General features: G+C 39.9%; 2 protein-coding genes across 2 annotated transcripts in view; one reads left to right on the forward strand and one right to left on the reverse strand.

The window, feature by feature from the left end:
* Nucleotides 1–1,412: 1,412 nt before the first annotated feature.
* LOC137880000 (SEC14-like protein 2) lies at nucleotides 1,413–18,181 on the reverse strand. Its single transcript, XM_068721051.1, has 12 exons — nucleotides 17,943–18,181; nucleotides 15,827–15,902; nucleotides 11,305–11,348; nucleotides 9,355–9,417; nucleotides 9,066–9,254; nucleotides 8,153–8,248; nucleotides 7,982–8,042; nucleotides 7,791–7,874; nucleotides 7,591–7,697; nucleotides 4,514–4,653; nucleotides 3,142–3,311; nucleotides 1,413–3,034 (listed from the first exon to the last, which is right to left on the reverse strand). The coding sequence occupies exons 1-12, from the start codon at nucleotides 17,994–17,996 to the stop codon at nucleotides 2,883–2,885; spliced, it is 1,236 nt and encodes a 411-aa protein (XP_068577152.1). The 5' UTR covers nucleotides 17,997–18,181; the 3' UTR covers nucleotides 1,413–2,882.
* A 952-nt stretch (nucleotides 18,182–19,133) lies between these two features.
* The window catches only part of rnf215 (ring finger protein 215), a 7,891-nt gene continuing 2,200 nt past the window's right edge, over nucleotides 19,134–24,824 (forward strand). Inside the window, exons 1-9 of the mRNA XM_068720724.1 lie at nucleotides 19,134–19,600; nucleotides 20,711–20,866; nucleotides 21,133–21,204; nucleotides 21,387–21,472; nucleotides 21,979–22,033; nucleotides 22,154–22,258; nucleotides 23,070–23,186; nucleotides 23,637–23,780; nucleotides 24,040–24,142. Of these exons, the coding sequence (XP_068576825.1) occupies nucleotides 19,376–19,600; nucleotides 20,711–20,866; nucleotides 21,133–21,204; nucleotides 21,387–21,472; nucleotides 21,979–22,033; nucleotides 22,154–22,258; nucleotides 23,070–23,186; nucleotides 23,637–23,780; nucleotides 24,040–24,142 (1,063 nt within the window). The 5' untranslated portion in view covers nucleotides 19,134–19,375. The remainder of the gene's footprint in view (nucleotides 19,601–20,710; nucleotides 20,867–21,132; nucleotides 21,205–21,386; nucleotides 21,473–21,978; nucleotides 22,034–22,153; nucleotides 22,259–23,069; nucleotides 23,187–23,636; nucleotides 23,781–24,039; nucleotides 24,143–24,824) is intronic.

Below are 24,824 nucleotides of genomic sequence, written 5' to 3' on the forward strand. Positions count from 1 at the left end.
AACATTTCAGATCTTTGGCTCTAGGGGGTAGTATTTAGAAAATATTTTCAGAAGTGTGATCCATTTAGTCTGTTTTACATCCCCTATAATGTTCATTTCAGGAAACATTGGTTTGGGTTCTTATGGGTTAAACGCAGTTTAAGAAGACGTTTTGACTTTCCAAGAAGCCTTGATTACAGGTATAAACATATGAATGATAGAAGTAAAAATAAAATGATTTCACATGTTGTAAGTGATGATTTAATTAGATAGTTATTATTTTAATATAATAGCAATAGTCTCATGAGACAAACTGGTGGTAATATTGCATACGATACTATAGATGAATGAATGAATACTAAAGAAATGAAGTGAAGAAGAGTGATACGTCGACCTGCCACTGGGAGGCAGTAGTGGTGTTTGTGGTTTCAGTTTATTCCCTTTTCATATCAGAGCACTTTTGTTTATTTCAGAACGTTTGTGCAGGTTGTACATGAACACATCTGCTTCTGAACAAATGTACTTTTGAAGAGAGAGTAAACCTGTATTACACCTGACACTGCGCTTACAATCAGGCAGACAAATACCAATACAAATACTGCATGTCTGTATTCAATTATTCATACACCTGATAGGACTGTTTATGAGGAGGTGACGGGTCATTAAGATCCACCTGCTGGCTGCAGAAAACAATTATAATATATAAATATATATAAATAAGTCTGACTTAATGCATAGGACGCTGGACAGAATCGTTTTTAACGTGTGTTTGGCACGAGAGGTCGCTGTGTAGCGCCACGCCCACAATGTCAAGTACCACCAGTGTGGGAAAACAGCAGTGCGCATGCCCAAAGCCAAGTCGGATGATGCCACTTCTGATTGGCTGTTCGGCAAGTAGCTTTGTCGTCATCGGCTCATCGTTGTCGTCCTTTAGTATTGACGTCACAGAAGAGAGCGGCAGGACAACGAGGAAAAACAGCGCGTGGAGTAGAACAGGTGTGTTTGTAGTCGGATCCTCACGTGCGTGTTAAACTGTGTGGGGATTGTGAAACAGAGCATCATGTTGATTTGTAAAATTGTGTGATTTTCTGATTTTGCTTCTGTCCAAAGTATCTGTTGCTCCATCACTTCTTCAACTATCAAACTCTAATGTTTTTGTCCACACTGTGTTGCGTTCATGTGCATGAAAGTCCTGACAGAACTAAGTCAGCAGCACTTTGTTTCTACTGTTAAATTGTAACAGGTGATACATAATAAAGAGGTGATAAACCCTTTAACCTGAAGTAACTGAAATCCTCAGCTCATAAAGTCTCACTCTCTGCAGGCTGTTCACCTCGTCCTGCTTAGTTTCACTACAATCAAGAGAACCAATCAAGACCTTTAACGTTTCCAAAGGGGGCAATAAAGAAATAAACACACACACACACATTAAGCAAATTGTCAACGCCTTTATTCACTTATCTTCCAATTCTTTTGAGTTCATAGTATCTTTATCACACGAGAAAAGATATCTATCAACACAGTTTGGACAGTAAAGACAGTGAGGCTCGAAGCTTATTGTCATTCCTCAGGATTTACTAGGTTGTTCCCTCAGCACTGTTACAAATATAAATATGAAAATAACGTGAATAATCATCCATTCTGACATGAGTTACATTCGGTTATCGTCTGGTGAGCATATAATATTTTTATAAACATTTACTGCAAACAAATCGACATGGTTATTATGTAATACTGTATATTGTACATCTAATAAATCTGAGATACAGTGTTTACTTTATTTATAATAATAATATAAATATCGTTTCAACCCATTTTCTGGAAATAAATTAACAGTGAAGAAATAAATATTTTAAGGAATGTTTGCAAATCTGGAAAGAGACAATCCGAGGCACATCCAATAAGCAATGAATGTTAATATTAATAATAATATTACAAAACTTAATTTAGAAACTCATAAATTATTAAGTAAGCTTCCATGTGTAGTTATTATTGAAAACAAAATGTTCAGTGTGTGACATTGAATTTTCATTAATTCTAAATAAAGACCAAGGGAGAAAGCTGAACATTTCCTAGATTAATTTTTCCTTCAAGTCGCAAAACAGCAACAAAACATACTTTAATATAAATGAACTGAAAGGCTTTTACTGCTGCTGATTGTCATGGCAAATATGTATGTCACATACATGGAACATAAACATCTATCGAAAATGTTTATCTGTGTTTAAAGAAAGTGAATATGTCTCTCTTGCGCTACTTTTATAGTGGTGGTGCGTATTCTAAACATCGTACGTTGCTTTGGAAGCACTGACCTGATTCACTTGGAGGCTATTTTGAACCATAATGTGAAACTAACACTGGTCGACGCATAAGTAAGCATTGCACTTTTATAGACAAATATAGTTTTGTTTTGGTTCCTTGCGTTCTCTTTCCTCGTCAAAACCTGGCACCTACATCGCCCACAATGCATCGCGACCACCACCAGCTGTGTTATGCTATTGCTGGCTAACGTAGCCCGCGAGCCCTCCTGCTGTTGGTGTGCCTCTAATTGTTTTGCGATGATTCACTCTTGAGGTAAAGTTGCTACCTGCTATCTGCGTTCTCATGTCTTCTAGCAACTATAAAATTGTCCACCAGAACTGGATACATGCAATGTGGAGCTACAGCATGTGGCCAGAAGTATGTGGACACCCGAACATTGCACCCATGTGTGATTTGTTGTCCAAAATGATCGCACACGTTTGGTCAAACAGTCAGGTCTCAGCATGGGTTAAATACTTTTATGTGTGTAGGCAGCATGTTGCAGTTCCTGTTCTAATCAAGTTTTCTCAGGCTGTGCTCGGCGGCGGCTGAACGCTACTGATCCGCCTACGTGAACGTGGCACATTGTGTCTTCTTCTTGGTTATGATTGGCTGCTGCACGCAGCTTGCTCGTGGTTTTTGGACGCCCCGTTGGTCTGAGGGGACTGTAGGTGGTCCGGCAGCAGGACCTCAACGGTGAAGCTGATTCTTTTAGCCTGGAAGATGCTGTAAGTGTTGTCAAACCTCAGGACATCTGGGGAAGACGAACAGCAACAAGATATTTATTTAACTTTATTCTAATGATTACATATCATGAAGCCTTGTGAGCACCAGTGTGTGCTGAGCGTTTAGGTTACTCACAGACTCCCGGGCGCTCGCAGGTCAGGGATCCGTCCTCTGGCACTAAGTGGGAGTTGTACCGCTGGCTGAGCACGACTTCGTGCATCTGAGACGCTTTCTTCCACTCGCCCCTTTTAGCCTTCAGAAACACCCCGAAACCGATGTCTGCACTCTCAGTGGCAAACTGCCACCTACCGAGAGAGGAAAGAGGAACGATTTCTCAAATTAATAAGGCTTTTCCTATATTATTTATTTTTAAAAGACAAAAACACTGTCCATACAGTGTTTGGTGTCATGCACAACATTTGAAAGCACCTAAAAATCCCTAATAAATTGTGTTGTTAACAACGTTAACATCACGTGACGTAACTTATCTGCCTTAAAGTGTTGTTTAACCAAGATAGATTTTTCATAGTCAAACTTAACTGAGCCACATATTTATACACAAATATACACACTATATGTGAAGCAAATTTTAAAAGCCTTTTTGGGGTTTATTTACTTTTCCAACACTTCTTCAAGCCTGGAAATTGCTACTTTCAAATTCCATGACTTTTCCAGGTTTGTCGTGAGCGTGAGAATCCTGGTATCTGATTAACTTAACTTGTTTACACTTTAGGAGTGTTGAAACAGATCCGTAACATATTTATACTAAGGGTCAAGTCCAAAGGGCATGGAATATGTAACTTTAAGAGGTAAAACCACAGAATTTGATCTTTAAAAGACATCTTTTTTATTCTCTTCATATATTAATAATTAACAATATAACTGAGATTAAACAGCCTCATTTGGCAACAAAAAAAAATGATTTTAGCGCTAAGATAAAGCATCACATTTTCTTTTCATCACAAATTCAGCTCTTATTCCGCTTTATCTGCTACTGTGCCTGCTAAATGTATTGAGATTTTTCCAGCAATAATCAAAATATATCTGGTAATTAGAGTCATCGATGCTAACTACCGTTCTTCATTATGTGAAATGATGTTATGCACAACCCAGATTTTCACAAAATAGAGAGGTTTCTACTCGGTGTAAAGGCTGGTCAAATGTTACATTGTGAGCTTGTGGCACCCTTTGTTGGCTTTGTTTGTTTGATAGTTGTACAACTTGTACTTTCATGACTTGAATTAGTTGTTGTCACTGTTGATTACTCTATCATTTATTATTTCTATGACTCCATTAATTGCTTACTCTGTAAAATATCAGAAAATAGTCACAATCTTCCAGACGTTAAGATCACATCAAACTGCTTGTGTTGTGTAACCAAAACTTAAAGCTGCAAATCCTCACATCTAAGTAAATCAACAACATTTTCTCTGCTTTAAAATGACTTAAATAACTTTTTACATGATTGCACTGTGAACTGTGAGAAAACGTGCTGCGTCCATCTGACCTGAGGACGCAGCCCGGGAACAGGATCTCGTAGTCCAGCTGTTGGGAGGAACCCCGGCTCACGGTCATGCACTGCTCGTAGTCCACCTTAACGTGGTCCCGCACGTAGTAGGAGGGGGGAACTGGACCCACGTGGTTTATCTGCAGCCGAGACCAAAACAGAAAGAGAGTTACAGATACAGGCGTCAAAGAGTTAGTCATATGAAATGTTGAAAGTCTGAAGGAAAAAGAGAAAGCCATCACTTACTGTGACTTTGTCTGAATGCTTGCAATTTTACAGCTCTTGCACAAAAAAAAAGAGTCTCACTTTTCCAAAGTTTATTCACATAAATATGAAACCAATCAACTGTGTTCCCAGTGCTGCGCAGCGCAGTACAGGAAGCAACCAACAGAGGACTGTGAGTGTCAGGTAAATCCAGCAGGTGATAAATAACATTAAATATATATTACAGGTGACAGACACCGTTGCTGTTTCAGACCTGTCTTGAGTATTATTATTAAGGAAGTCAAAGGAAGTCGAAGTGAAACCACTTCTCTAAAAGTCTTGCAGAAATGTCAATCTTAACAGAACCGTTATTGGGAAACTGTTAACCAACAAAAAGAAAAAAGATGCAGAAAGAAAGGCATTACTAAAAGAACGAAAAACACATGTCGTCAGAGAGCAAAGCTTCATCAGGCATCTCTCAGGCTGATTTTTTTTTCATCTTTTCATCACAAATTGTGCAGATTTGACTAAAGCTGAAGGAGGAAATGTCAGAAGAACCTCACATGTAAGATGCATAAGGCTCAACAGTTTTTAAAGCAAACAGATCACAAAGATTTACATTTTGTATCTGCTGCACAGTTCACTGCAATTTAAAACAAACCGGATTCCTCTTACGATATCAAAGAGTAACGTTGACATTGTTCCAGCTGGACTGTGTTCTCCCATATTTTTGTGTCTACGTGACTCATTGGGACAACACTTCTTTGCAGACGTCGACAGCTGTTATTGGGTCATGTGACTTGTTGCTGGAAAACAGCGGTGGGAGTTGGAGAGAGGAGTGTTTGTTGTGTCCAGAAAGAGTGGCTTAGTGTTGTCTAAAAGATTTCCAATGTCATGGCTGAATATTTATCTGATTTTAACAATGTGGACAAACGATAACAAACGGACCGGATGAAGCGAAAGGTAAAGAAAAAGGTTTTATTTTTCCATAATGTTGTCAGCACAATGTCTGCAACGCTTTCCCTCAGAACTGGACCGATTTTTTGAAACTGTCCCCATTAGTCACAGGTTGAAAAGCACCAAAGTTCCCCTTTAACAGCTCAGAACATGTGTGCTATAAAACTGACAATAATGCAACTGATTTCTTTAAACTCCACCAGAAAGCTATCTTTGCGTACAATTTCCAAACAAATTGTTTGGTTTGAGTACATTCCTTCAGGCCCATAAATGATGCCCAATTCCTAAAGGAATAATTCAATTACACAAACGTTACACTTAGCTTAGCATTAAGACTGGAAACACGGGGAAACAGCTCTGTCCAATAGTAACAAAATCCATTAAACCAAAGTATAGAAATGACTCGCTGGAATACTTGAACGTGAACAGTGACTTCCTGGATTGCCTTCAACGCTATCCCCCTGCTTCCAGTCTTTATGCTAAGCTAAGCTAACTGGCTGCTGGCACAAGCTTCATATTTACTGCACAGACATGAGAGAGAGTGGTCTCAATCTTCTCGTCTGACTCTCTGCAAGAAATTTCCCAAAATGTTGAACTACTCCTTCTGTAAGACAACTCCGTTCCTACAACCTATAACCGAAATAATACAGTACAACGCCAAGGACACACAGGTAGCTAAACTAAAAAGAAAACACTTCGAGGCTGAGCATCTCCATTCCTTGAATCTTGAACGGAGCCGAAATGAATTTCTCTCTTCCTGTTCCTCATCTTTGCTGGGCCCAATTATTTATCTACAGAAACAAACGCAAGGTCAGTTTTCTTGTCTCGCGTATGAACTAAGAGTGCGACTACTCAAGCTGCACGTGTTGCTCGGTGCTAAACTGCCGGGTTTGACCGCATCTCTCTCATTAGAGCTTTTGCCATTTCTACGCAGCGAGGCGGGGATGCAGCGGGGATGAAGTGGCCGCTTTTCTTGACTAGTTTTTACTAATTTCTCATCTGCAATTTGCTGTGAATTGTCTGCAAATGTCTGTCATTATAATTCATTCAGCAAACCATCTGTTCCTCCCACAAATTGCATCCTTTTTTTGCATCACTTCTTTCTTACATATGTATTCCTCTGGCAGAGAGAGGCTGTATCCGTCATGTGTGCAGCTGTATTGATTCATTCTGCCTTCCCAAAATAGCTCTTTGTTGTTGACCTGCTGGGATCAAACTGGTTCTTTCATCATGTGTTACAGGATCCCGGCCACAGCCACAGTTGGCAGCATTAACATTTTATAGAGAACATCTCATTCACTGCGTTCAGTTTGATCCGTTTGTAGCCTGAATGTGACGTTGAACTATTCCTTTTTAGGCAAATTATTCCTTTTTATTTCATGCCAAAACTGGCGGGAGTGGGACCTCGCGTGAAACATGGTTTGCCAGTCAAATGTAAACCCACAACGTTTCATGTGAACAGCATGCATATTAGCCAGACGGTCTCTCAGCAAAGCAAAGCTGAAAGCTGCCAAACTACATGAGCACAGGATGCAAACCAGTGAGGGGAAACTACACAAGTCTAGGAAAACAGAGTCTCTATATATGTGTGTGTGTGTGTGTGTCTTCAGACAACAACCAGGCGTTATAAAACTACTGGTGCAACAACCAGAATTTTAAACGCAACTTAATATATTCAACATCTAGAGGCAGATAACTGTTCATTTAACAGCAATGTCTTTTATATCTTAACGTCATAAACTAGTCCTTTCAGGTAACTTTCAACAAATCTCATGGAATACATCCTCATGAATGTGTCTATCAGCATAACATAATTATGTAGCATCTGCACCAGATACTTGGCTCCTCCACCTATTAGTACCAAAAAACAACCAGCACCCATGGGTGTGCAGTCTGGGTTGGATTCACTGGCTCACCTTGGTCCGACAGCGAGGATCTCCATCGGGATCTGTCAGTTTGCCCCCGTATATCACCGGCAGCTCCTCTGCATCGATGTACTTCAGTAAGACCTCCTGCCAGTTAGCTGGAGCGACAACAACGGGTCATTTCATCAGAGAGGAGGGAGCTCAAAGGGTTTCGATTGGCTGACATATTCTGTAAAAATGAGACGTCTCACCCCCGAGGATGTAGATCTTCTGTCTCGTGTTCTCGCTCAGGAAGTGCTTGACGAGGTTGTAGGCCACGGGGAAGAGTTTGGGTGCTGCAGGAGAAAAAGATAAAAAAGCCATGACCAATGACCAGCAAAAATTTAATCTGGCTCTTTTTAAAAGCAGGATACAATGACAAATACAGACACACAGGATTTACCTTTTATGACAAACAGCCTTTTCAAGCCTTCTGGGTAGTTTTCTTCAAACATCTGGAGGATCTGGAGACACAGAGGAACATGTGTACATTTGGAACAGTCTGCTTCTCTTACTATTTTCTTTGTGTGTGTGTTCCTGGATTTCAAACGTTGAGAGAGAGGACAGTTTTTACCTCTCCATATGTTTCTATAGCAGGCTTCCATAAGTGCTTCAGACCCAGACCTTCTACGTCGTAGATCATGGTGATTGACTCCACGTTCCTCTCAAGCTGGTGACAGAAGGACAGGTACATTTAACCTGTGAGACTATACAGTAATGTATGAAATATAAAATGAATGTGGTCAATTAGTAGAGCAAGCTGGTTTTAAGTGTTTATTCAGGGCTCATTCTGGGAACTAATAATTATTAAGAATGTAATGAAACAGAGTGATAAATCCATACCACATCTGATGGAGACAAAATGAATAACATTAAAACAGACAGATTTTCTGACAACCTATCCATGGAGATAATACGTATATATATATATATACACACACACACACACACACACACACACACACACACACACACACACACACACACACACACACACACACACACACACACACACTCTCTACCATGAAATAAACTCTACCGTCGTGGTGTCCAACATGTTTTAACATGATTTAATAAGAGGCCATGTGTACTTGTGACATGCAGGTCTGGAAGCTGTGCTCAATTCAATCAAAGAGTGATGTTTCCTTCTCACATTGTTCCATTTGAATCTTTTTTTTAAAAGCATTAAGAGGCAAAAATTACACAGTATTTCACAATAAAGATTAAAGAAAAGTCCAAAAAGTAATCCTACTTTTGTGAGGATCATTTCTTTCATTATTGTCCTACACAATGAATCACCCGATAACTTCTCCTCTTTGATAAATCTCTCAACACCTTGACGTTTGTTATAATGGACCCGTGTTCCTGGTTGCAATCCGCCCACTTCTATACAAACACCACTACGACGCAGCCAAAGACCCATTTTGAGTGTCAAGCGTGATCAGGGGGATCTCTATGTCTCCATCCTGTCGTCGGTGGTCTCTTACCCTCTGGGACTGGAGGCTACAGTCCTTCTGCAGGGCCTCACAGTCTCTGATCTTGGACTTGATGAAGTCCTGCTTGGAGGCAGACAGGAAGAGGCCTTTGGGATCCACTGGTCCGATGACATCGTACCAGATGGGACTGCCCTCGCGATCGTGACCACACATCCCTCCTGACAGATACTTCTCTATCACCTGCAGACGGCATTTTAAATGGTTTTCCTACTTAAATGACCGTTAAGTACACCAGACCTACTGTAGGTTGTGGTGTATAGTGTTAAATGTAATTTTTTACCTCTGGTGGACGCCAGTCGGTGAGTATTACGTCTACTTTTCTCTGTTTCCTGAACTCCAAATGCTGGAAGAAAAGATGAGCGCATGTTAAGTTCAGTAAAACCACTAATCATATGATTAATAATATACAATATGTAGATCAAAACATAGTTTTTTTGTACTTTCTGGATAATAGACTGCTTGTTCAGTGTCACAATGTGGTGATTTAAGTGGCTTAGGAGGTTTCAGACAGTAGGTGATGTAAAACCTGCCCCGTCAGTAGGAAGGGGATCAGTTACGTACCGCTGTGTAAACACTGCAGTACACGCATACATGCCAACACATGCTTACAACCTCAAACACACCAGAAAAGGGGGAAAGAGATGGTTCAAATAGGCTCACATACAATTTTAATATATACATTTACTGGTTTGGTTTCAACACTGGCTAGTTTTATTCAGTTAACTGAACAAAAAGATGGCTAAAAAGTAGCTTATGCTAGCTTCTACCATGCATTTGGCTCATTGGTGGATTAGTGTTATTAAGAAGTAGGAAGGTGTGGTTATTGATTGAAGGGATCACTCGGAAAAGTATGGGTTTCCTCTCAAACACAGGATGGTTGAGACCTAGGATTAAGTAGAGGCAAATTATAGGTGTTGGCGTGGATAAAGAGAACCGGAGCATCGGGGGTGGCGCCCTGTTCATTCCTTTAATAGTTGCTCGGTGGCGTATTAAGCAAAAAAAGTTTGACTTCCGAGTATAAACTTCAGATGAAAATACCCAGAACTTCTAACTAATCTTGCAAATCAATGAACCCATTGAGTGAGCACACTAGTGTTCCCTTCAAAGGACCAGTGTGTAGGACTTTAATATAATATTTTTAATATAATATTTTTATAATATAATATTCATACACTATGTTTGAATTAATGTATAATGACCTGAAACCAAGAATCCTCTTTTATTCCTTTATATTCTACATTTAAGCATTTTACTGAAAATAACACATTCAAATGTAACCCTTTGTTTTGATAACTAAACTGTGATTTAATTACATATTTTTTTCTCAGTAACCGTAACAGATTATTTCCATTTATTTTGTAATCTACATACGTGACTAGTTACTCTAAAACACTATTAACCAGTGACACTGCAAGAAAAACCTGGTTTCTAGACCAGACCCCCATCTGCCAGTACGAAGACTGATGCTTAGTGTCGTCTAGCATTATACTCTTTCATCACCGCAACAGATTCCTTGCAAATGAAGCAATCACACTTTTCACAACGCTTCAGAAATGTTCTGCGGTCACTATCGCTCTTCCGTCTTTTCGGTTCCGCCATGTTTACCTAATCAACTGGGGTAAATGTTTTCATCGACTAGTTATCAATCAAGTCAAGTAGTTCGGAATGGCAGCGACATCTAGTGTTCAAACTGAGAAGTTCAATTTACATACAGTGCAATTTTTTAGAAATAATGCTCGAGCCAAAAATGTCAATACTGGCCGCAGTTTGCCCACTTGTGCTTTAAACGAATGCTACTGTTGATTTGTGGAAGTAGGCAGTCTGTTCAAACTATAACCACTTTATATAGCGACATATATATATATATATCAGTGTGCGCGTTTGTTCTTCTGCCACCTAGTGAACACAAACCAGTTAATGCAGCTTTGAGTTCGGGGGCTGTAAATCTTCCTCTGTCATTTTAATTACTCACTTGATCCCTTTTTATCTGTATCTTATCTCATCAGGCTGTGACGACTCAGTTTCTCTTCTCTTATCTGCAGCCACTCCTGAGCTGCTGAGTCTGTGCCGGTACTAATTGCACTTTCACACACAGTCACTGAAAGAGGAGCCATTGGGGTTGTACCTCGGCTTTTGATTCAGTACATGATTTGTATTGAATTACTACAAGAGAGTGACACACGCAGGTAAATTGTTCTGTCCCACTCTGACAACAAGCTGAGCGTGTTACCTTTCGCAGCATGGCCTCCGACTTCTGGACGTTGAAGTTTCTGGCTGAAAAAGAGAAAAGCAAAATGAAAAAGAGGCAGACGTGATAAATACAAACATCCATGATCCATAAATGTTAAATAGTCTTTAACCAAAAATGCAGAGAGGGACAATAAGTGGGATCCACTAACACCCTTCATTTACTATTATGGTATATTCTACAGTTTATATTACATAAAAACCAAAGACTGTATACAAGAAGTGGACGTAGTCACCGTAAAGTCACCCATTGCTTTGTGAACTTGAGTTCAGCTTTTTGGCCGTCGCCATCTTGGTTTTTTTTTGCAACCAGAAGTGACACGAGAGGGCGGAGCTAATGCTGCGTTCCAGACAACTCGGAGGTTATGAATTTTTTTCTAGTTGAAATCTCCAACTTCGGACCTCCAAGCGTTCCAGGTGTACGACACCAAACGTCAACAAAAGCCATGGCTAACCGTGACAAACCGATGCTTCGTTGGCAAGGAATAAAGCATTTTTAGGTGACGTTAATTTAATGTTTTGTACGTTGAGGCGCTAGTTGGAGTGTAAAGCTCTTAGACAACCAACAGAACAGATGTCAACGGAAACAATCAGTAGATTACTAAAACGTTATGTGAAACAAATAAACTAATAAATAAATGTCAACAATTATACAAGAGTACAACATGGTGCCACCTCCGTCTATAAGTGACACAGGGGGACAACATTTTAAGAAATGCTAAAAAATACCTGGGAATACAAATATATATAAAGGATGTAAGAATAAAAGGAAAAGTATCCTTTTTAATAGTGACTTTTGCACATGCACCAACGCCTGGTGCAAAGTATTTTCTATTGTATTATATAAAGAATCTCTTAAAGTGTATAACTGTAGCTGAAACCCTCTGAGAATAGAACTCCTCTACTGTAACCTATTAGAACCAGTGTGTCAGTATGACTGATCCAGACTGTGCACACACGCTTCACTGTCTTACTTCTCCATCTAAGGTGATTATCTCTGCAGCTGGCAGTCTGGTGGAGAAGCACTGAAGTGAGACTTACAAGTTACTCCAGCAGTGGATTACACTCTACCTAATGCTCCAGTCGGGCACCTTAACTAGGACACGGTGACTTACAGTTACAAAGGCACAGAGCAGATTCTGGCAGATGACCAGGCGGCTGTGTATTATTATGAGTCAGTAGCAAGTGTTGCGCTCCGATCACCTCAACGTTTTTAACTACTAATAATACACACTGTTCTGGACGAATAGATCTCAGACCTCAGTATCCTTTTTCTATAATAAGGTTTTGCTTAATTATATTAGATGTAGAACAGACATATCAGTGTTCCTTCTTAGATAACCGACGGGTGTAGATTTGATGATCTGCATAACGTTATCTTAAGCACCGATAGAGGTTCATAATGTAGCAGAGGGCAAACTCAGTCAGCACTTTATCTCACACACCACTGGTTCAGCTTTCATAAAACATGCACTCGGTCACCCTGACAGTTCTCCTGTAGGTTTCACACTTTTAGAAAGATTAAGATTAAAACAGAATGTCTTGTTGTTACCCGACTGATCTGGTGAAGGCGTTATTCTTGGTTAGTCATTTGTAAACAACCAAAAAAGTGTTTTTTGTGCTCTACAGGTAGCTGAAGAAGCTAATCCCTACATATGGGAGAGAATATATCATAGTGTGTGTGTGTATATATATATATATATATATATATATATATATATATATATATATATATATATATATATATATATATATATAAGTCAAAGGAAGACAAAAGTCACAATATTTCATGTCATCACAGCATCAAGACCCCCAAGTGCCAACCTCCAGTAGTTAGAAATGGAGCCAATGCAGCAACTGCCAAAATCTGCAGTTCCTCAAATGGCCACTTGAGGCAAAAACAAATGTTCAGATGTTAAACTCAGCATAAATAAATATGTTTACAGCCTGGTTTTGATCTCTATAGCTAATATCCCCATTCATGAAAACTGTACGAGGGGTTCATTTTTATATAACTGACCCGTTTAAATTATATTAAGGTTTAAAGTTAGGCTTAATTGAGGGCGTGCTGGAGCTGCCCACTTTAAGCTTCACAACGGCTCTTCAGAAACCTACAGTTGACGTCATGGAAACTACCTCCATATTTTATACAGTCTAAGGTCGAGTCCTAGTCCAACTGCACGCATGTGAGCATGAATTAAAAAAAATAAAAAAATATAAAAAATTGTCTCAAACCACCAGAAGTCTGTCTTACTGAACTCTGGAACAAAATGTGAACTGCGGTCTACAATACTTTATCCTGAAGTGCTCAGGAGTCTCTTTGAGTGGAGCTCCTCAGAGATACATACTGCACACACCCAGTGGGAGAAAGGGTTAAGAAACAGAGGAGGATGACTGGCCTTTAGTACGAGACTCATCTTCTACAGAAACAGGTTCTAACTGGATCCACCGCACAGTTGATTTCCATTATTCCACTCACAATATCACAGTAAAGATGAAACCGTGACACAGGAACATAAACGGCTACGCCCTGTGTTCCTCGGGGCATATAGATCGTAAACTCTGATGAATTATACACTACATTCATGATTTCCTTCTGTCTGCTGCCAGCCACAAGTTCACCTGAAATCACTTCTTGAAACCTTTTACATTTAAAAAGTTACTATTTCATGGACAAAAAGCAGCTAGTACACAAGAAGAGTTGGATTGTATATCTCTTGAACAAAGAGAGAACAAGTTCAGAGCCAACGTATTATGTGTGTCTTATCTGGTGGATTCTGTAAAGTGGCAATAGACAGTTTTTTTTTTTTTGGTTTAACTCAAGTAAATGTAGACTGCATAAAGTTTAGATTGGTTCCCTATAGAGAGCTACAGGAATGAGTCCTAAAACCCAGAAATTAGAAAATATCTTTGCACTTCAGGTTCCCTTGTCTTTAAGTGAATGTTTTTTGGTTAGATGGCTGGAATAATGTCTGTGGATTTTAATGTTTTGTGTTATGGTATAAAAGACGTTCATAAATACCCCTCTGGTGAATTTTTGAAGCTTTAACCTGTCTTATAAAAAAGGCGGTAAAATAAGACTACAAAATGACATCACATCGACTAGTCCGCCTTTACAGCCTAGCTGTGCTTTTTTACTTCTGCTGATTTGAATTCAGCCTTCAAAAGTCATTAAAGTGGTGCTCCTTAGGGACGATTATCTTCAGAAACGTTTGTTCGCCACAGAACTTATTTTCGGAATAGTCCTATTGGCTTTTTGTCAAGGAAACCAGCGCGATGCTAACTTAAGCTACAACAATACTTCATCCTGATCTATAAGCCTCGCTTTCTCTCGATCTCCCGGAAAAATGAAGACTCCATTTACGGCACAAAGGAAGTGCGTCAACCAGTGCGCAACCAAAAACAGAAAGTGGATATTGCTTTTATTTCCCCAGTTGCTATCAGCAGCTATCCCCAGTTAGCAAAGAGTAGCAAAAGTTGTCTGTTTTATGAAGACTTCTTACCAAACATTGATTTGTGGATAGAAATACTTTTAGAATCACAAGTTGTAGTTGAATTTGGGTGAAACATTTGTTCTGATCTAGATTATTCTAAGGTCAATCATTAGTGCTCACTGTGGGCCGCCTCAGGCTTTAAATCGTTAGCTTCAAATCAATTAGCCGCACCGAGCTCTCCTCACACAATATTCCCACACAGCTTGAATGGGATTCATCTTTTTACGAAAAAGGGAAATAACTAGAATCTCTCAGAGCGTACATTCTCCAAACAAAGACCCCTCATTGTCTGTGTTTGTCGCTGTGACGCCGCGGTCGTTTAGCAAGGCTTCATTAGAGAGAACAATACGCCTTCACTCTGAACTCATTTTATGAAACGTATTTTTGGAGGAAGCGTTCCTGGAGCTTGGCAGCAGAGTCAGAGTCCACCGTAGTGCGTCTTTAATGCGATTAGCTCTGGATTAGCCTGAAACACAGAGCGCTAGCCCTCTGTCGCAGCACTAATCAGGACAAGGCCTCCTTTAATCACTGGCTCCACATTTCCGTCAACTCAACTGGGGCTTCTGCAGCGTTTACCAGGTTGACTTTTAGACCTTTTTTTTTAATATCAAATAGAATGCAATTTAATACCTGTTTTACTGCTCTTACTGGCCAAAATATTTCACATTTTGTTTAAAACCTGACATCTTCCTGATTTGTTTTAATCAGCCGCTTGGTCTTTTTAGCTTTAAAACCATGAGTCTCTTTCTCAACCGCTGCAAACAAAGTGTCCACATGTGTTGCATCACGTCTCTTCATGAAATCAACCACTGCAGCTTCTGCTTTGTACAACCACGCAGACGGATTTTTCGGTCTGTGAATGCATGCAAATGACTATAAAAGGCAAATAATCACACGTTTTAGCATAAAGGGAAGAGGATTGTGGGAGAGGTCTTGCTTCTTTTTTTGTGTGCGAGTGCAAGCTGTGGTTAAGGAAAAGCTGCAGGTATGTTTCCACGGTCCTAAACTCACCTCTGAGCCAGCGTAACAGGAAGTGGTCATGCTGTGCAGGAAGTTGAGGAAGAATGTCTTGTATCCTCTCTCGAAACTGTAGTGTGAGGAAGGAGAGAAGAAGAGAGGTGTGATCGACATGTTCTGCATATGAGGATTCAAAACTAGGAAGAGACTTTTAGGGAAATGTTTACTCTCATCTTTAAAGTAGTTTTTTTTTTTTAAATACAGTACTTTTCTTTGTTTGAAGCCTCTCACTCATTTCAGATTTTGTGGGTTTTATTTCCTAAAGCAGCTGAAACTTGTGACTTTGTGACTAATTATTTTACACACTTTAATGGCGATGTTAGGCAATGTTCAACAACAGATGCCTGAAAACACTTACATTTTTTTTGCATGGGTGGAAGGGGTTTTAAAACTACACTACAAGGACAAAAGTCTGTGGACACAGGAGCATCGGGGCTGCCAGTTTTTTACTTGATTCATCTCTCAGCGTGGCCCAAGTTGACATATTTACATTGCTGGTTTTGTTGGATATTCAAAACCAGCAAATATTAGAAACACGAGAAGCTGCAGCCAGTGAATTGTCAATTTGCTGAAATGATTCCACAACCATGGGCGCTAATGTGCTGCTTTACCACAGCCTTCCACCAGATGTTGAATCTGGCTGCAGGGATTCGCTCCCATTCAGACACAAGCGTGAGTCATCAGTGAGATGTTGTGCAGCAAAGCCTTCGTCTCGGTCAACATTTTCAATTCACCCTTAAAGGTGTTGGATGAGGTTGACGTCAGGCCAGTCAAGCGCACGGGGCTTTGTCATGTTAAAAGGGCCAAACACAACCTGTCACCACAAAGTTGTCAGTGTACGTTGTACCACTGTGGCATTACAATTTCCCTTCATTTGAACCACAAAGCCGACAGCAAACCTTCAAAAATAATGGCGAGAGGTGTAGTTTATTCCCCTTATGTAAGCATAAAGCAAACAGACTTCCCCTTAAGTTAGACCAGCTTTAGTGTTAAATTGAATCACAAGAAACATAACAATGTATCACACATGAATCATATGTAAACAGCGATGTGGAAGTGAACGACAAACACAGGAACTATGAAGGACAGGAACTCATATTCTGAAAGCACAGCCTTTTATAACAGGTTTATAAGGTGCAACTAATTACTAAACTAATGGCTAATAAGTCATTTACAATGGCTTAAATAGAAAGTAGCCTAAATATCTGTTTTGTACTGCAATAAAGCTGAAAAAATAGTTTCATTGATAGAAAACTGAGACTGAGATGAGGCCGTATTTATGTCTCTAAATCATTTATTAAGCAGAAGTGTCAAAATATTGAAGGGTCAAATGGGTGATTTTAACATTACATCATTGGAAACTATGTTATATCTTTAGGTTTAGGACTGTTGGTCGAAGATGATGAGAAATCTGAAGACATCGCGTTGAATTAGAGAACTTGTAAATTAAAATATGATTGAATTATTGTTTCCCTTAATTCTCAGTGGAAATTACGCCCTTACTTTGAAAGGGAACTCTTTTACAAAGGGGTTTATTATTTTTAACTAATTCTTTATTCATGGACAGTAAATGTACCAATGCTTTAGAGATCAGTTACAGGTTATTACAGATGGTTTAGAGATGCAACATTTAATCAATAAGTCCATTACTGTAATTACAAAAAACATATTCTATAATTCATTTGATAATCCTTGCTGGTTTCAGCCTCTCAAATGGAACGATTTGATGCTTTTGATTGTCTCATATGAGAGGAAATTAACATTTTTGTAGGGTTTGGACTGTTGGTAGGACTTAACAAGCTATCTAAATATATTACATTGTATATATAACTGTGGGAAATATTAATGGCCATTTTTCACAATTTTCTGACAAAATATATTTTGAAAAATTTGTATGACAGTTATGGCTTATAACTGATCTATAACCATAATTATTCATTTACCATTAAGACGGATATTAAATACAGCTTATAACCCTTTTATAAAGCGCTGCCAGACAGATTATTACATAACAGTCATAGGGATACCAAAAATATAATTTGTAGAGATTTAGAGATACCACAGTATAAATCACAGTTATTATTATGAATGTTATTATAGCTAACTTTACCTGCTCCAGTGCTTCAGCCTGTTTAGGACTGAGGTCTCCGACTCGTCCGCTCATGTCTGCAGCGACTGGAGGATGCGGGACCGATGAAGACGGAGCTCCCTCAAAGTCAGATATACAGACGGACCGACAGACAACCACGCACCGTCACCGTTAACCGTTGACAGGCGGGGTTTCTGTCCTCAACGTTTGATGCTCATTAGCGGCTGCAGTGTCCAGTTATTTTCGCTGTCAGCTGCCTGCAGGTGATAGAAAAAAAAAAGTTAACACGACACCTCGCAACGCCCTTAACACAGAGCTCCCGTCCAACCGGTTGACTCGTCCAAAGATAAGATGACATGACAAGAGCGTCACTCGTATCAAAAAAGGAGGAACCAAACCAATGAGAAGTCCCGCCCCCTCTTTTTTTAAGTACTTATTTTAAATCAAACAGTAACTGTGCTCCCACTAGCTGTGGTATATTGTTATAAATCAAATCCCTGAACATAAAAAATAATCGAATTTAACATGGAGTGGTTCTCCAGGACAAAACATGTCTAACTGCTAGCTAGTCAGAGATGCACATTTAGCACGTTTGAAGAAATTGTGGACAAACTATGGAGTGATTCATCGCTAATTAAAGACAATAGACAATCTTTGGTTTCAATCCGAAAATCTCGCACATGCGCATGCTCAATAAGAGGTATTCTAATAAAAAAAATGTTGATTGAGTTGTTCCCATCAGCTACAATGCTACTCTTAAAGACTAGCATGTGTTCACTGTTTTAGCCAAATTTCCTAGATACTAGACGACATGATAAAATGCGCAAGTGCGAAATGGTAGAACTACAGGTCGCGTAGTTTCTCAATTTCAGAGTGGACTCACACAAAATATCGGACTATAACGATGACAATTAAGTACTCCTCGTGGTAATAGACGTGAATCACCACCCTCAAGGTTCTATACACCGCTCCAGCTGTACTTTTAGCGGGTCTGAATCGTGGCTTTAAATCGAAGAAGGAAGTATGGGACGGTACACTCTCAAGTTGCTATATTCGTCTTTGGTTGGAGAAACTCAACTGCTCAACGGTCAAAAAAAAAATGTTAACGGAGGACCCGTGAATTTTACGCTTACATTTATTTTAAAGTATACCAGTGGGATATAAATTAGCTAGAACGACTATATAACATTGGATTTATTGGATTTAATTTCTGGTAATGCGTCTTTACCTTCTTTGTATACAAGATGATGCTCATCTCGCTACTTCCGGTCGGAACCGGAAGCTGTCTTTCGTTGTTTACATTCTTCGAGGGGTCGAGCCTGGGTCCAGCTAGCTAACTGGAGAACAACAATTATAGCAGCTTTTCTGCAAAATGCCGGTTAACAATTGACCAGGTTTATGTATTTATAACAGCTTTCATCTGTATTTTCCTCTCTCTGTCGTTCCTTCGGGCCATGGCTTTAGCTCGCTGCTGGTGCCGTCTCTGGGTAACATTACCGCTCGTCCTGCTGCGGTGGCCGGGGCTGCTGATCGCGGCGGAGCAGGTCGCTCTGGTGGAGGTGTTCCTGGAGCAGCGGCCCGTGGTCAGCGCTCTGCTCCAGGGGGAGGTGGTGGAGGAGTCCGGCAGGAGCAGCAGGAGCTCCGAGGACCGAGAAGAGCTTGAGGGAGAGCTGGTCCTGGTGAGTCGGTCACAGGAGATTCATGTATTTATGCGTGCATGTCTTTTACTGTTGTTTAACTGTGTCTGACTGATTTATATATTTCACATACTCTGCATGTTTGTATGTCCTGTGCCTTTGACATGGATGTGTTGTAGTGTCTAACAATGCAGCTTAATAGTGTCTTTAGTCCATGTTTCTATTTAACATTGTTATCCCTCATTGTATTTGTTTATGTGTTGCATGTCTTGTTAGTACTTGACAATGTAGTAGAGTCTCCTGAATGATGATACTACTTATAATATTCTCATTTATTGTATTGTTTGTGCACGCATTGTAATGGGTCAATACTGCATAACTTTGTAAATTGAATCTTATATTTTGTTTTATATTCTGCTTTGTAACATCTGCCTCTTGGGTCTTCAGATGAAAAGTAGCCGCTTGGCTTTAACTCTGGCGCATTTACAGCAATGTGTTTATTGATGTGCACTGTCCCTTATCAAATAAACCAATAAATACAAATTATGCTCAAAATTGCACAATTGCTGTTCTGGATTGTTAATAAAAATGGCAAATTTTGGTGAAAACTGGGGGGTTATGAGAGCACCAGGGCTGCAACTAACGAATACTGTCATTTACCGTTAATTAAAAAAAATATCAGATGAATAAATAGTTAAAAAATGGCAGAAATGTTACCGAAATAAGATACTAGAGCCCACAGTAATGCCCTCTATTCTTTCGAACCAATAGTCAAATTCACCCAAAGTTTTTAACAAGGTGATATCACCTTTATGACACTTAAATATACATGTTGATGTCAAACATGTCATAAATGAAACGTATAGATATCAGTCAATTTACATCTCTGCGTGTGGAAATCATGATCATGGCAGTAAGAAGTAAACAGGATTGTGGGATTTAAAATGTTTATATACTGTGGTCTTTCATTAGAATAATTCATAATTTCTATATTGCCTGGTATAATGGTTGGCAGCAGGCATGCTGTTATTTTCAGGTTTGAATTTAGTTTTTGATTTAATGGAGTGAATTTAAGTGGTTTTGTTTGAAATGAAGGACACTTTAGCAAGGCAGCTTTCAGGTCCAAGTGTTCAGCTTGTTTCCTGTCCTCAGGTTCAAGAGGACGAGGAGACGCAGGTGAGCGGAGGAAAGGGAGAGGAGGACACCAAGGAGCAGGAGCTGTGGATCGGGGTGGTGCCTCTGGAGGTGGAGGACAACAAAGCCCCCACCGGAAACCAGGAGTCCTTCACCGACGCCATGGTCAATAAAGTAAGACGCTCAACTTACTCTAAAGATGTCGTGGATTCATACAACACACCTACATTACATTACATTACATTACAGTCATTTAGCAGACGCTTTTATCCAAAGCGACTTACAATAAGTGCATTCAACATTGGTAATCAAAAGAACTACTAGTCACCAGAAGTCACAAGTACATTTCCTTTCCCAAACAAGCATCTAAGAGCATGAAGCAGAGCATAACTCAGAGCCAAAGTACAACGTACACCTAACATTCAACCTCTCTGTTAAAGATGAAGCGAGCGTTGGTCCTCGGAGCGTCTGCGCTGATCATTCTGGCTCTCAACCAGAACACCGTCAGCGAGGTAAATGAAGAACAAACGGAATCGAAGGCGTCTCTATCAAGAAGAGATTATGGATTATATTGAATTTGGCTCAAAACACTTTTTGGGGGGGGGGGGATTATAAAAAGCTGGCCGAAAATGGAAGCTTAAAAGACACTTTGTCCAGGTCGTATTCATGACCATAACATGTGTTTCTGTTGTAGATGGATCTGTCTCAGGTGCTGTCGAAGCCCATCATTGTGATCCAGACGTCTGAAAACGTCACCAAGCTGATCGGAGCTCTGCTCAGGTACAGAACACTTTATTATTTATTACTGCCAACATGGAAACAGATACTTTCACACACACCTGTTTCCTTCATATCACTGCTAAAAAGCAACACAATACAGTTTTCTTTTATGAATCAGACGAGTTAATATCACGGGTCACGTGCTGCCTCAGATCGAACAAAGCTTTCACTGTCATGCATGTCAGTATTCTACACTAGTAACTCAACAATAACCAGGTTACGGCAATATTTCAGCAATGTCCATTCATTTAATAACTCTTGCCAACCTTCTTTATTTTTTATTATAAAGTCAATGTGTTCAGTGCGACAGCAACACGACCAAATACCTGCATTATTTTGTGGCACGAATAAAATGTTTCCTGTAATCCATTACGGAAGCTTTCGTACATGACTTATCCGTAGAAAGAAAACACGTAGACTCTTGTCATTAATCTGGTTATCGTACGTGTGGCTGTAGTGACGGAGAATCTTTATTCGCACTAAATGACAGTTCTCTCTCTCCACAGGGGCCTTCAAGCGACAGCAAAAATCACATACAAGACGATCCTGCAGGACAACCTGGTGAGCTCCTCGATCTGTCCGCTGACTGTGTGTTTCTCAGTTGTTAGCACCCTCCAGTGGTGAGTGAACAGGTGACAGGCTGAGCTGACAGTGAGCGCATGCTGCTGTGTGTCCGGGCAGGGAGCCACGCTCACGCTGTGGTCCAGCTGCGGTCGATCGAGAGGAGGCCGCTACGGAGAGTGGCAGGGGGTCATCTGCACGGGAGAGACCAACTCTCAGGTCCAGGTGGGGGAGCCCGAACGAACACATCATCAGCAATGTTGACCTGTTTTCTTAAGGTATCTGTAGACACATTTAAGTGGCCCCAGTGGGAAAAAAAATTCATAATCATGATTATTTTGGTCAATATTAGAAATAACGTTTATTTATTGATTTTTAGCGACAAAATATTTGTATTGTGCTTTCACATTTAAATAAACAGAGCACTGCTTTCACGTCCATGTTGGGTTACATTCCTACTTTTTACCCAAAGTTAAACGATCAGAGCACTGTTTTCACTTTCACCCTATGCTACATTTCTGCTAGTTAACACGTTTTTGCATCAAAATTAGACTTAAAATTGGGTTCTTCTTCACCTGAATTCAGTGCATTTTAATTTTGCCTGTTTACAACAGAAAGCAGACGTGCAAAACGAGTAACACACACACCATAATAATCTTCTACTCTGGACTGCAGGAACATTTTCACAGGCTGCTGCTGCAGGGTGCATAGCAGCAGCAGCAGCAGCAGCAGCAGCAGCAGCAGCAGCAGCAGCAGCAGCAGCAGCAGCAGCAGCAGTAGGACAGCTCCCCAAAAGTGAAGCCAAGACATCTTGATCACCCCCTGGTGGCTGGCTTTTAAGGAAGCGCTTGATTTGATACGCAGCAAAATTTTCTTCATAATGTTCATTTAATTGTGGCAAGCCAAAATCTCGGTAGCGATTAATTGTGCAGCCCTTACCGGAAACATATTCTGCGTTGTGCCGCGCTACAGACCGATACTTAAGAGGAACAGTAAAGGTGATAAAGTACCGTTGCTCTTCTCTGTGTACCTGTAGAAGTACCTGCAGCAGCTGTGGGACACTGTCCTCCTGGTGGCTCTGATCCTTAGCACAGGAGTCATTGTTCAGGCTCGCTGGCAGAACCAGGACCATCAGCGGAACGATGACCTGGAGGTAAACACCTTAACAATGGTGGAAAGTTACGAAGTTCATTCACTGAGGCACTGTACTTAAGTACAAGCTTGAGGTACTCATTACTCTAATATTTGAATTTTCTGCTGCTTTATACTTCTACTCGACGAGGGGAATATTGTCCTTTTTTACTCCACTGCATTTATTAGATAACTTTAGCTACTTTGTAGATTCAGATTAATAATAAAATGAAATCAACAAATAAATTACGATGTATTATTATTTGTTAGATAAAACTTTATTGATACTGGAGGACAATTCACAAGCTGTCTAGCAATATATAAAGTAGTGAAAATGAGCTCTGACACATGAATGCATCAATAATTATATTACAATAATACAACATATATTATCATTCATTTGCACAATGTGGACACAATCTTTGCTAGGAAGTAAAGTGGATGGTCAAGGGTTGCGTGTTGCGTTCTTCAGCTCTTTCCTAAACAGGACGTCCTGAAGAGAATGTTGTCCCTGAAGACCAAAACGTATCGTCAGCCCAAACCGTGGTGCGACCCGTCCCACCCGGCTGAGACGGACAACTGTGCAGTCTGTCTGGAGCCGTTCAACAACAACCAGGTCAGACAACACTCCCCCACACACACACACACACACACACACACACACACACACACACTCTCTGATTTAGACTTGGCTGTATCGATTCCCAGGTTTAGTTCAGTAGAGCAAGTGGTAATATCACGTGAAAAATACTCTTATTCATGTATATCTCGCCACTGGTTTGGTTTCTCTGCCTTTGACATGTTTGAACATTTTGGAAAAAGTTACTGAGACATACAGTCAATCAGCTGTAACGTGTCCTGTGTTGCGGTCTCAGTGTCTCCGGGTGCTGCCGTGTCTTCATGAGTACCACAGAGACTGTGTCGACCCCTGGCTGCTGCTGCATCACACCTGTCCTCTGTGTAAACGCAGCATCCTCGGTGAGTTCTGCTGAGGTCTGATGCACACAACCAGCGCTTTGCATGTTGATTGTTGTGATCGCTCTACCACTCATCAGGCCCATTGATGAGAAGAACGGCAACGAAGAAGAGGAATTTTATAGACTTTGTCACATCAGTGAGGTTCTCCAACAGCACCAGAGCAGCTGGCTCTGGTTATTTAAATCATCCATACCACTTAGTTTTTATGACAGAAAATATTACTTGTTTTATGACATTTATTATGACATACCATACCGTGACTATCTTATGATCTACTGACTTTTTAAAAACGTATTATGACCTTTTTTAATGACATACAGTATGGACTTTTTATCTTCTACTATTCTGACTTTTTCATTACATACATATGACTTTTTTGCCACATTTTTTACAACATACTATATAACATGATTTTTTTTTAACATTTTCTTACAAAAATACGTTTTTGTGACAAAAGTATTGTTTATCGTTATGTGACTGAAAAGTCATAGTATTGTATGTCGTCATTTTTTTTTTTACAAAAAAGCCACAATACATTCAATTATTGAAAATGTGACAAAAAAGTCATATAGTATGCTGTTAAAAATGTAATGAAAATGTTATAGTATGTCATGTCAAAGAATTGTAAAAAATGTGACAAAAAGCTCATTGTATATATCATAAATATTTTCAAAATAATAGT

The sequence above is a fragment of the Cebidichthys violaceus genome, unplaced genomic scaffold (assembly GCF_023349555.1).
Source record: "Cebidichthys violaceus isolate CVI_PGR_0920_01 unplaced genomic scaffold, fCebVio1.0.p SCAF_26, whole genome shotgun sequence".
Taxonomy (NCBI): Eukaryota; Metazoa; Chordata; class Actinopteri; order Perciformes; family Stichaeidae; genus Cebidichthys; species Cebidichthys violaceus.